Source organism: Nanorana parkeri, unplaced genomic scaffold (assembly GCF_000935625.1).
Source record: "Nanorana parkeri isolate BGI_ZX_2015 unplaced genomic scaffold, ASM93562v1 scaffold81, whole genome shotgun sequence".
NCBI lineage: Eukaryota > Metazoa > Chordata > Amphibia > Anura > Dicroglossidae > Nanorana > Nanorana parkeri.
Window position 1 is genome coordinate 2,283,146 of NW_017306349.1, and position 12,317 is coordinate 2,295,462.

General features: G+C 42.3%; 1 protein-coding gene across 1 annotated transcript in view; it reads left to right on the forward strand.

Moving 5' to 3' along the window:
- The window catches only part of PAPPA (pappalysin 1), a 190,509-nt gene that overhangs the window by 112,102 nt on the left and 66,090 nt on the right, over positions 1-12,317 (forward strand). The window contains exons 11-12 of the mRNA XM_018576975.1: positions 1,671-1,799; positions 5,418-5,509. Coding sequence (XP_018432477.1) covers positions 1,671-1,799; positions 5,418-5,509 — 221 coding nt within the window. The remainder of the gene's footprint in view (positions 1-1,670; positions 1,800-5,417; positions 5,510-12,317) is intronic.

Genomic DNA, 12,317 nt, shown 5'->3' on the forward strand with positions numbered 1-12,317 from the left:
TGTCACACATCTGGGCTGAGTTAACAGAAAGTGTATTGAATGAAGCTGACTGTCATGCAGTCCAGTAGAGTGAGGGCATCTAGTGGGAGGAAAGGAGTATTGCAGGGGACAGCTTTGGATTAAAAGTAAGTATTGCAGCAAATGTTAATTTGCTTTTTTTAATTTTTTTCATTTATTTATTTTTTTACTTTGACTATTCCTGGGCTTTGTGTTTGTTGTTTTTTTTGTTTTGTTACTTTATTTCTCCTTCATATTATTATTATTACTACTTTTATTTTAATGCAAATTCCATATCTCTATACTGTTTTATATAATTATTTTCTTTTTACACTATCATAGGGCTGGTTGCAATCAATAAACAGATGGTGGAGTTTCATGTTGTATTCACCACATTGTTCCATTGCAACTAAAAAAATAAAAAATCTGATCTGTAGTCAGTTTGTTCTGTTTCGGAATCTCTTCAAGATAAACTTCTAATGTCATTGCCAAAATTCTTGCCGTTATTTTAAAAGTGACATTAAACAGGGAGACACTGTGATAATCCTGTCATATTGTTTCATCTCCTTTCTTCAGAATAAGATAAATAATTTTCAATGTCCTTTCACCTTCCTGTTTCTGTAAATGATCTACAGTCTCTGCTTGGATATTCTTAAGGTAGACGTACACCCAATCACTAAAATCTCATATAAATTGTATAGTAATTATTTTATAATTGCCCATTTACAGTAAAGTAACAGGTCCTCTTAAACCAAAAAAGAACCCCTCACCTGCTGACATCTTCACCAGCCGACCATGAGCTTCTTGAATGTCCTATTTAAAACCATGGCCATTATAACGGAGTTGGCCCCCTTCTTGTGGCTATAACAACCTATACTGTTCTGGGAAGGCTTTTCACAACTTTTAGGAAAGTATCTGTGGGAACTGGTACCTATTCATCCAAAAGAGCATTTATGAGGTCAGGTACTGCTGTTGAGAGGATGACGAGAAGATCTTGAGAAGGATGAGAAGATCTGGCTCTCATTTGGCATTCCAATTCATCCCAAAGGTGATCAGTAGTGTTGAGGTCAGGGCTCTGTGCAGGATGCTGAAATTTCTTCACACCAAACTGGTCAAACCATGTCTTTATGGAACTGGCTTTGTACACAGGGCGACAGTCATGTTCAGCAGGGTTAAGGTCAGGGCTCTGTGTAGGACGCTCAAGTTTCTTCGCACCAAACTGGCCAAACCATGTCTTTATGAAGCTGGCTTTGTTCACAGGGCGACAGTCATGTTCAGTTGGGTTGAAGTTAGGGCTCTGTGCAGGACAAACCATGTCTCTGTGGAGCTGGCGTTGTGTACAGTCATGCTGAAACCAAAAAACTCCTTCACCTAATTGTCGCTACCAAGTTGGAAGAGTACAAATGCTAAAATGTCCTTGTATGATACTGTTTGTCAATGGAGATTGCGTTGCTATGGTTTTATGCCTATGGTTTTGAAACAGGAAGCCCAACAAGCTCATATAGGTGTGATAGTCAGATTCCCAAGAACATATGGCCATATAGTGTATCTTATCCAGAGTTCGTTATCTGAAAACTGCCATTATATTTTACAGCTAGCTTCAATACATGTAGCAGGTACACTACAGATATAGAATATGCTGCAATTGTTTTTTTGTCTTGTTTTTTTTGCAGATCTATAAGGCTTGGAAGTGTGTACAGATACCAGATTGTGACAATGACATCTAAAGGAGAGAGTGCGCCATCTCCAGAGCTGACTTTCCGTCATGGCAGCGGGTACTGCGGGGATGGAATAATCCAAAAGTAAGAGGCGCTTAAAGGATGGGACAGTTTGAGAGGTAGCCATTTATCCTGTCTCATAGCCCATGGATTACAGGTGCATGCCCTCCTGGGACAGGAATATATTTTAATGCTCATCTACTTAAAAAAAATATATAGCATTTGTATATATTGTTTGGATGTATTTATTATGTTGAAGGCAAATCATATTGCATGTGAATATTTAATACTAACATTTGCAGTCAGCAGGTGAAGGTCCCAGGCTCAAGTGTTTACTGTTCTATTCTTAGCTGCTCTGCCTGGACTGATAGGTTGTTTACAGAGTACAAATGCAAAAGCTCAAATGTACCCATAGGAGAGAATGAATTAGAAGAGTAACTGCTCCCAACCCTTACCCCTCCCTGTCAATTGTATTCAGATGGGGCCAAAGGTATATCTATAATAGAAGACTGAAGATACTTACACCACCCAACGCCTCTCTGATTCTGAAACTTTGTCCCCCCAAGATTGATGGGAAACCAACACCTTAGTGGAGGGATGGCCAAACTGCGGCCCTCCAGCTGTGGTGGAACTACGAATCCCATGAGGATTTGCAAGATTCTCACAGCCACAGACATGACTCCCGGAGAGAGATGCTTCATGGGATTTGTTGTTTCACCCACAGCTGGAGGGCCGGAGTTTGGCCATCCCCGCCTTAGTGGATGCCCCATAGTTCTCGTTACTTCTTTTTGCAGACCTACACATCATTAGTCTTAGTAATAAAATGGACGTCAGGAGGAGGAACTAATGAGAGCTGCCGGGCCTCCAGAAGGTCAACACTCCTGGTGTCAGTTTTAGGGCATGCTTCAATAGATGATTTCTCAGGATTGGAGCAGTCTACTATATACATAGTAGGGGGGAAAATCCTTTACTATTTCAACGTGTAGTTTTGGACACAAACTCTGTCACCCAACCTTGGGCCCGATTCATTGATTTGTGCATTTCCTCATGACTGACTATACACAGTACTCCATACAAGCCATTGTTTCCATGCACTGCACTGATGATGGTCAATTAGCCTGAAATTCATGCATTGAGCCCAGTTCATTGATGTTTAGTTCATTCATTGAGCCCAATTCAATGCCAAATCCATTGATTACCATTTGCATTCCCTGGTCAGGTGAAAGGCATCTTACATGTAGGACACTGGAGACTGACTATACACACTACTCCAAAGAAGCCATTGTTTCCATGCACTGCACTGCTGATGGTCAACTAGCCTGAAATTCATGCATTGAGCCCAATTCATTGATGCTCAGCTCATTCATTGAGCCCAATTCATTGATGCTCAGCTCATTCATTGAGCCCAATTCATTGATGCTCAGCTCATTCATTGAGCCCAGTTCATTGATGCTCAGTTCATTCATTGGGTCCAATTCATTGATGCTCAGTTCATTCATTGGGCCCAATTCATTGATGCTCAGTTCATTCATTGAGCCAAATTCAATGCCCAATCCATTGATTACCATTAGCATTCTCTGGTCAGGTGAAAGGCATCTTACATGTTTGAGACTTTCTCAATAACATTTCTTCTTGAACCCACCTGAATGATTGCTGCCATTAACATTTCCCTGACTCTACTCCATAGAAGCTAGTGTTTCCATGCCCTGCACTGATGGTGGCCCAGTAACCTTGAAATAGCTGTACGCAGCTTTGAAGAAATCTCTATATAATAATGAGCTGTGAAATAAACTGGTGGTCCTGGGTTTGCAGTTGGCCAAGAGGCACGAAGGAATGATTTGCCTGACCCCATCCACCATCCAATAATAAGGAATAAAATCCTTATTTTGGGGGATTTGTGATCAAAATGAAACCTAAGAATACATTCTGTTTTAGGAAGGCTCTGTGTGCTTTTAGAGTGAACTTAGAGCAGATAATAGCGTAGCAATGAATGTGATTAATCCAACATTTTTATTTAGATATACATGGGGCTGGTTGGCATATGTGCGTATAGAATGAGTGTTTTATGTATTTGTTTGTGAATATTTATGAAGTGATAACCTCACTTCAGCTTGGTTGGAGCCTACCCTACTGAGGCGCCTCATCCTTATCTTCCGCCGGTCCCTTGGTGTATGTTTATCACATGTGTACATATCATTTTCCTTTGCATGAAAGCTTTTACTATCCAGACATTACTATTGTATATTTACTGTATATAACAATGTATTCTTATTAGTAATTCCACAGCTCCCCATTATCTCCCCCTTCATGTCCCCAGCTTTCCGCTCCCGGAACCCATGTCACCTTCCTTCATACTTCCAGCTCCCTGTCTCCCCCTTCGTGTCCGCAGCAGCTCTATTAGGCACTGGGCAGCAGTTCTGTGTGATAAGGGGGCGGGGATTACACCGCTCCCACTCATTGGCTGCTGCCCGGCTGGATGATGCTTCACGCTGCGCCCGGAAAAAGGTGAGGGGGGCGGCGTGAAGCATGTAGGGCCCAGGACAGGAGGAAGAGGTCCCGGGACTGGTAATCAGCGGTCACTAGGGGGCCCCTTCCTCCGGTCCAGGGCCCCCTCCAAGTGGCGGAGCTCCAGGGACCGGTCGCGGCCGCGACCTCTGCGACCCTGGTAGTTCCGCCACTGCCCTGAGTAACTCTAAATGCCAGACATTTAATGGCACTCTTTGTCGTGCATTGTTGTATGGCTTTTAGGTGGGAGTGTGACATCACTATGAGGTCATGGTCAAGGTTCCTATGGTATATACTTACCACACCATTACTTTTTTTGCAAAACATACATTTCCCAGCAATTATTTAAAAACAAAGATATAGTAGCTGCAGCTTCAGTGCTCCTCCTATTATCATCGACCTTCAGACTTGCCACTCTTCTGGGATGGCTGACATCCAGCGTCATTCAACCCAATTCCTATAAACATGGGGTATCATGGACAGTGAGCCACATTGGGCTCACAGGAGAAATCATCAAAGAACAATGTCATGCCATTCGTCCATCCCTACCTCTCCTTCATGGGGTTTCCCAGGGATCAGAGGGAGCTTTACAGGTACATTGTTAGCAATTGCCTTGATACACTAACCTGGTGTAATCGCTAAAGTGGATCTTCGACCTAGAATTACATTGGAGAGCCATATAATCCATGTACATTGATACATTCCTATCACCTCCTTTGAATTCTGTCTGCATTTCGGTTGTCCAGCAAGCAGCATTGGAAAGCTGATGGGCATTTACCAGCAACACCATGCAACTGGTGGTATCGTTGAGGCCCCCCTCCCCCATCCCCACATCCCCATGTTATCTACATTTTGTGATTGCAAACTGGAAAATGCTTCCTAAGATATAGACAGCATAGGGGGGCTGAGCAATACCATGAGTAGAATGGATTCCCTGACTATACCCAGCAGTGTTCCAATGTTTATTACTGGACAACTTTAGTGTGAACAGAAGTCAAGCATGGTGCAATGCATTGATCAAGGTTGTGAATGCTCATTTCTTTCAGGTCTTGAAAAAAATCAAATGATGCAAAATATTTAAAAAATCTGAAGGGAGCAAATACTCATTTGTGGCATCTTGTTGGTCAAAGCTTTGTCATTAGAGTATCCTAGTCCTAATGTGATATTACAAGTGAAGTCTGCTTCCTCTTCCTTTAGGGACTTGGGTGAAGAGTGCGATGACAAGAACAAGATCAATGGTGACGGCTGCTCTCTATTTTGTCATCAGGAGGCATTTTTTCATTGCATGGGTAAGTAGTATCGAGTAAAAGGGTCAGTGATTCCATGGAAATATAATTCATTGTATTTTTAGAACTTTTTTAATTTAGATCCTCGATTCCTATGTATAGATCTTGTGTTCCTGACTGAGGCTTTGGGATCCAAAAACAACAACAACAAAATTCCATAGAACATTTTTTTTGTTTGTTTTTATAAGGGAGGTTGTAGTGATGAAAAAAGAGACTAATGTTCAATTGGTATTGGCACCGGGCGTACTACATAGACCCAAAAACACTTCATTGAAGTACACGAGGTGCGTGTAGTACCATCTGCTACTCTACTGACCTCCCCACCCCCTTGCACTTGCCGGTGTTCTGTCGAAATCTCTGACCCGTCGAGATACAATGTTATTCTGTAGCTCTCTAACTCATGTCTGAACAGTGTTTATAACTCACTGCCGGTGTTCTGTCGAAAACTCCGACCTGTCGAGATACAATGATACAATGTTATTCTGCATCTCTCTATCTCATGTCTTAACATTGTTTATAACTCTTTGCCGGTGTTCTGTTGAAATCTCCGACCGTTGAGATACAATGATACAATGTTATTCTGTAGCTCTCTATCTCATGTCTGAACAGTGTTTATAACTCACTGCCGGTGTTCTGTCGAAAACTCCGACCTGTCGAGATACAATGATACAATGTTATTCTGCATCTCTCTATCTCATGTCTTAACATTGTTTATAACTCTTTGCCGGTGTTCTGTTGAAATCTCCGACCGTTGAGATACAATGATACAATGTTATTGTGTATCTCTCTATCGCATGTCTGAACAGTGTTTATAACTCACTGCCTGTGATCTGTCGAAAGCTCCCACCTGTTGACATAAAATGATACAATGTTATTCTGCATCTCTCTATCTCATGCCTGAACATTGTTTATAACTCTTTGCCGGTGTTCTGTCGAAAACTCCGACCTGTCGAGATACAATGATACAATGTTATTCTGCATCTCTCTATCTCATGTCTTAACATTGTTTATAACTCTTTGCCGGTGTTCTGTTGAAATCTCCGACCGTTGAGATACAATGATACAATGTTATTGTGTATCTCTCTATCGCATGTCTGAACAGTGTTTATAACTCACTGCCGGTGTTCTGTTGAATCTCCGACCCGACTGGAGACGTCACATGCGGTGGCGGATTTAAACCTGGTGGCGCATGCACCAGTGTTAGAATCCTCATCAGGTTTATCGAGCTCCTGTCACTGCACCTGTGCGGCTTCACAGCCCTCATCAAGTTATCCGACCCCTGCGCAGTCATGCAAAAGCACGCCCACCCAATAGCAAAACATGTAATCTCATGTTGTGCCAGTCAGATGGGCGCCCAGGCACACTAATGCTATTTGGAGGACTTGATTCTGCTGTTCGTTGACCGTGTAGGTGCACTGACGGGGGTTGGAGAACTTGATGGGGATTGGGAAGCGGCGCAGGCACATTGACGGGAGTTCGAGGACTCGATGGGGATTCTGACAGCGGCACGGCTGGCACCATCTGGTCTAAATCTGCTACTGGCGAGTCACCGGATGGGGCGTCACCAGTCAGAGATCTCGATGAGTCGGAGATTTCGACAGAACACTGGCAAGTGCAAGGGGGTGTACTTCAATTAAGTGTTTTTGGGCATATGTAGTACGGTCTATGTCCTAAATGTAGAATGGTCTAAATCTCCTACTGGCAAGTCACCGGATGAGACGTCACCAGTCGGAGATCTCAACGAGTCGGAGCTTTCGACAGAACACTGGCAGTGAGTTATAAACACCGTTCAGACATGAGATAGAAAGATACAGAATAACATTGTTATAACATCCCGGATGGACTACAATCTCATGTTTAGTTTACTCATTTGTATTGAGATTGTAGTCCATCCCGGGAGCGAGCTTAGAGTGGTGACTACATCACAATACACACAGGGACCATGGAGAACAAAAGTAGCCCCCCTCCATACAGGGGCGGATCTAGAGTCTATTCTCGGGAGGGGCACTGCCAGAAAATAAAGTTTTGCTTACAGAAAGGTTAATATAACGTATAATACAGTCCTAACCTTGTTTAAAACAGTAACACATTTATCATTCCAGATTATAGATTTTTACATGATCGAGAGACAGGATATGTGGGAAATTCACACCAATCTTGCCTCACTGCTAGCCAGTGGCATCACAAGGGGGGTGCGGTCCACACCTGGGTGACACCAATGCAGGGGTGACACCAAAATGACTGGCAGTCATTTTGGTGTCTCCCCCTCTAAAAAGTCGGGCACTGGGTCATGGACCGAGAACCCGACAGTGTCAGGAGAGAGGAGGGGACCCGGCGGCATACCTCATCCCGCCGGGTGAACGTCCCCTCCTCTTTTTTGAATAAAAAAAAAAATCCCACTCGTATCCACATTGCATACCAGTGAAAAAAAAAAAAGAAAATCATCTTGATCTTTCCGCTCATCACCTGTGTTTAAAGAAACATATCATTACAGCCTCACGAGTGGTGTTTATGAGTAACAGATTGACATATTCTGAAATGAATCAGAAGAAGTGGGAGGACAGGCATTGTGTCTGTGGCCTGAACGAAGAGGTGTTAACTGTGGGAAAGACTTACACTGAAAGAGTCATAAATTCCACATACTACACATAGCTTACTATGGATGCAAATGAGTCCGCACAAACACTGGAGTGAAAAGGCTTTGAATGGTATCACAAAGCTGGCCAGCGGCTGTTGTCAAGGGCCACAGCCCGGGATTGAGGAACTTCTGTAATGATTTTGCTTTTAAAAATTTTCTAGACCCAAAAAAAAAAAACAACACAATATATTACAGCTCACCAGGACTGATATGTGATGGCTGCATTCGTTTTATTTAATTTTATTTAATTTTTGGCACATTTATTTAGAAAGCAGCAAAAATAAGATATCTCTCTATCTATATATCTTCATTTATTTATTTAAATATATGTTTGTGTGAGTGAAAAATATTGCCACAAGTATTGGGACGTCTTTACACGCACATGAACTCTAATGGCCCCCCAGTCTTAGTCCGTAGGGTTCAGTATTGGGTTGGCTCCTCCCTTTGTCGCTATAACAGCTCTGCCTCTTCTGGGGAGGCGTCCACAAGGTTTAGGAGTGTGTCTATGGGAATGTTGGACCATTTGTGAGGTCAGGTACTGATGTTGGGGGAGGAGGCCGGGCTCGCAGTCTCCGCTCTAATTCATCCCAAAGGTGTTCTATGGGGTTGAGGTCAGGACTCTGTGCGGCCATTCAAGTTCCTCCACCCCAAACTCCCTCATCCATGTCTTTATGGACCTTACTTTGTGCACTGAAGGCTCTAGGGTTGGAGAGGGATAAGATTTTTTTTTACACTCTTTTTACTTGTTGTTGAGAGAAAGTTTACATTTACGATAATTTTTATCAGTACAAAATTGTGCCTGGAAACAACATTTAAATAAAGTATAAAGAGAAAATAAGGAATAAAATACAAGATATTGATAAATAAAGTGGAGACACATTGACGTTTTTTTCATTTGTCTCTCACTATCGGCAACAGTCGATATCGATATCTGCAGAAAAAATGGAGGTTAGTGCAATGCCGACACCTAGGCTTAGATATTAAGGAACGTGTTGGTTGGGCCCAGCCGTTTCAACCATTCACAACCGTTGATGTTGATGAAATAGTGAATATTGGAGCCAGGTCATCTGTTTCCTATAGTCTAGAGCTGTTAATGGAGAAGTCACATTGGTATTAGTAGGTAGCTAAAGTTCACACATTCTGCTGATTTCAATATTTGGTAGTTTTGGGTTGCAGTGGGATTTTGAACAGGATACGTGTCTCAACACATTCCTATTTTTCAGCTGAACGATTATCTTTACCTTTTCCTTTCAGGCCTCCTCTTCGGTTGCTGATGACGTGACGGCATCCTCAGCGCCGTCTTTTCACACATGTGATGCAATCTAGAATTCCATGACCAATTTCCCGACTAGCGGTGGCAAGTGCTTGAAGGGCTATATGTTCTGGCGGCGATGGTCCTCACTGTGAGTGGCTGTTTTACATTCGTGGGTAGGAATGCCTTGGGAAGAAATGTGACACCACTGTGTCCTTAGTCTATGACTGACCAAGGACACAGTGGAGATCCTTTGGCTTGGCGAAGCTTCCAACACCAAGCAAACAGCTTCTCCAAGCCAAAGGTTCTCCACTGTGTCGTTGGTCAGTCATAGACTAAGGACACAGTGGTGTCACATTTCTTCCCAAAGCCACTCACAGTGAGGACCATCGCCGCCAGAACATATAGCCCTTCAAGCACTTGCCACCGCTAGTCGGGAAATATATATATATACACTGCAGGGAGATCAGCACCAGGTGGTGACTAATTGCTAACACCTGCAGGTGAGCCCTGGAACTGCAGGACCCGACTCCTGCGTCACAGTGCCACCTGGAGGCGCTCAGGGTCCCTCAGGGCACCGGCTGCCTGGAGACACCTGCAGGTGAGCAATGGAACTGCAGGATCTGCTCCAGCACCACCTGGAGGTGTTCTGGACCCTGACAAGCAGTCTGCTGTGGCAGACCATTCTCCCCGCTTCGGCTGCTGTACGGGCTATTGCGAATAGCCCCATACAACAGCCCTTCGGTTCGGCCGAAGCGAAGGGCTCCAGCGGCCAAAGTGAGCCGAAGGATTAACCGAAGCTACGGCTCTTTAGTGAATAACCCCCCTTTATTTTTCTGTGCCGTGCGAAAGGGTCTCTTTCAAGTCTCTCTCGTTGACAGGTACAGTTTGTCTTCTGCCTTGGCTACGTCCTGGGGATAGTTTGTAGACATTAGTGGCTGTATAAATTAATTAAGATCTTTTGTGTTTTCCTTCAATATTGCTTTAATCAGATAATTCTACAAGGAGAAGTACATTTGCTCAGTCAGGGTGCCCCGGCCTTTCAGGAACACAAAGCTTTTAGAGAGGGAGGAGGAACACAAAAAAAAATAAAAACGTAAGATTGATCATCTGTGTTGTAAGAGCACATGAGCACGATAGCGCTAGAACCTCAATGAGAAGGCATTTTAATGTTAAAAATAAATCGATGACTTTTTTATTAGTAGGATTTAGCCCTCTAAAAATGGACAATGTTACATTGTTTTTCAGATGTGCGTGCTTCACTTTCCAAGTTACAACTGTGTCTTTTGATTCAATATTTATGATAATTCAATTGAACTGCAGCCTTTCAGCACGGGACCTGTCTGCTTTCCCAGAATACTCATACTGTCTTTATTTGTTTTATTTATACTTTTATTTATATTTTAATTTATGCTCTTATTTATAATTTAATTTATGCTTTTTTATCATTTTATTTTATTTGTATTTACATTTTTATTTATGCTCTTATTTATTTAGTTAATTATTTTTCATCTCTTATATATCATTTTAGTTATGCTTTTATTTACACTTTTTTATGCTCTTATTTATACTTTTTTCTTATATATGCTTTTTTTTACAGTTGTATTTATGCTTTTGTTTATATTTTGTATTTATGTTCTTATTTATCATTTAAATTATGCTTTTATTATCATTTTATTTTTGTATTTTATTTACATTTGTATTGGTGTTCTTATTTATTTATTTATTTGTTTATGCTCTTATATATAATTTTATTTATGCTTGTATTTATAATTTTTTGGATATATTCTTTTTTTACAGTTGTATTTATGCTTTTCTTTACAATTTTATTTATGCTTTCATTTATAATTTTTTAATGCTTTTATTTATATTTTTAGGGCTTGGAAAATTAAAGATTATTTTCTCGATTAATCGTTAAACTTTTTGATCGATTAAAATTATTTTGATCGCAAATGAAAACACTCACCCCTCCGCCGGCTTCCGGGAGTCCCGTCGGCGATCCGGTGACATCATTGCTGTGCTGTATGTGGATAGGCCAATGTAGTTGGATCTGTATGTGCGTTATAATTAATCGAAATTAATCGATTAAAAAATGTTTCGATTAATCGAACACGAACATTTTAATCATTACCAGCCCTAATATTTTTTTTTATGCTCTTATTTATTTTGACTGACTTTAGTTCGCTAGCCCCGATGTTTTTCGGTATCGTGTACGAGTACTGATACTTCTATTTCGGTACTCATCGATACCGAGTAGCGATACTGGTACTTCCGGTAGCATAGAGCCGTCTTCCCGGGCAATCAGGAAGCCAGGAAGGCTTTTTGATTGCCTGGGAAGCCGACTCTATTCTGCTTTGCCAGCTGGATGCTGATTTGGCCGGGAAGCGGGCTTCCCAGCCAATCGGCATCGAGGCCGGCCAAACAGATCTGACAATATGGTGACACGACCCCCACCCTGCAGGCACCAAATACTGGCCCAAGTACTCGGTATCGGTTCATCCCTGCTTGAAGGGTCCTCCAGTTAGGAGTACTCTGTCTCTCATAAGGACAGCCTCGCCAGAGCTCAGGCGCTCCATGTTGTGGAACTTTCCTAATTTTGAGACATTAAAAGCGAAAATCCAAAGCAATATGAAATCTGGCAGAAGTTCTAACCCCTCAGCAATGAAGGTGATCTTAATGGTGGCAGTCGGAGGCGGGCCTCCTTGTGTTCTGTATGGCGTATATATTGTCCTAGGAAGGGTTGGGTTCTTGATGTAGACCTATTTTCGATGCCGGTGTGCGGAAGGATGAGCTTGTCATGCCAGCGTGGCATTCCGTATCAGACTGAGAACACAAACCGCTAATGCATCCGAGTCTAAATCTGGTTGTTTGTACAGGAGAATGAATGCAGGTGGGATGTGGAGGAATTCCAGGTATGTCCC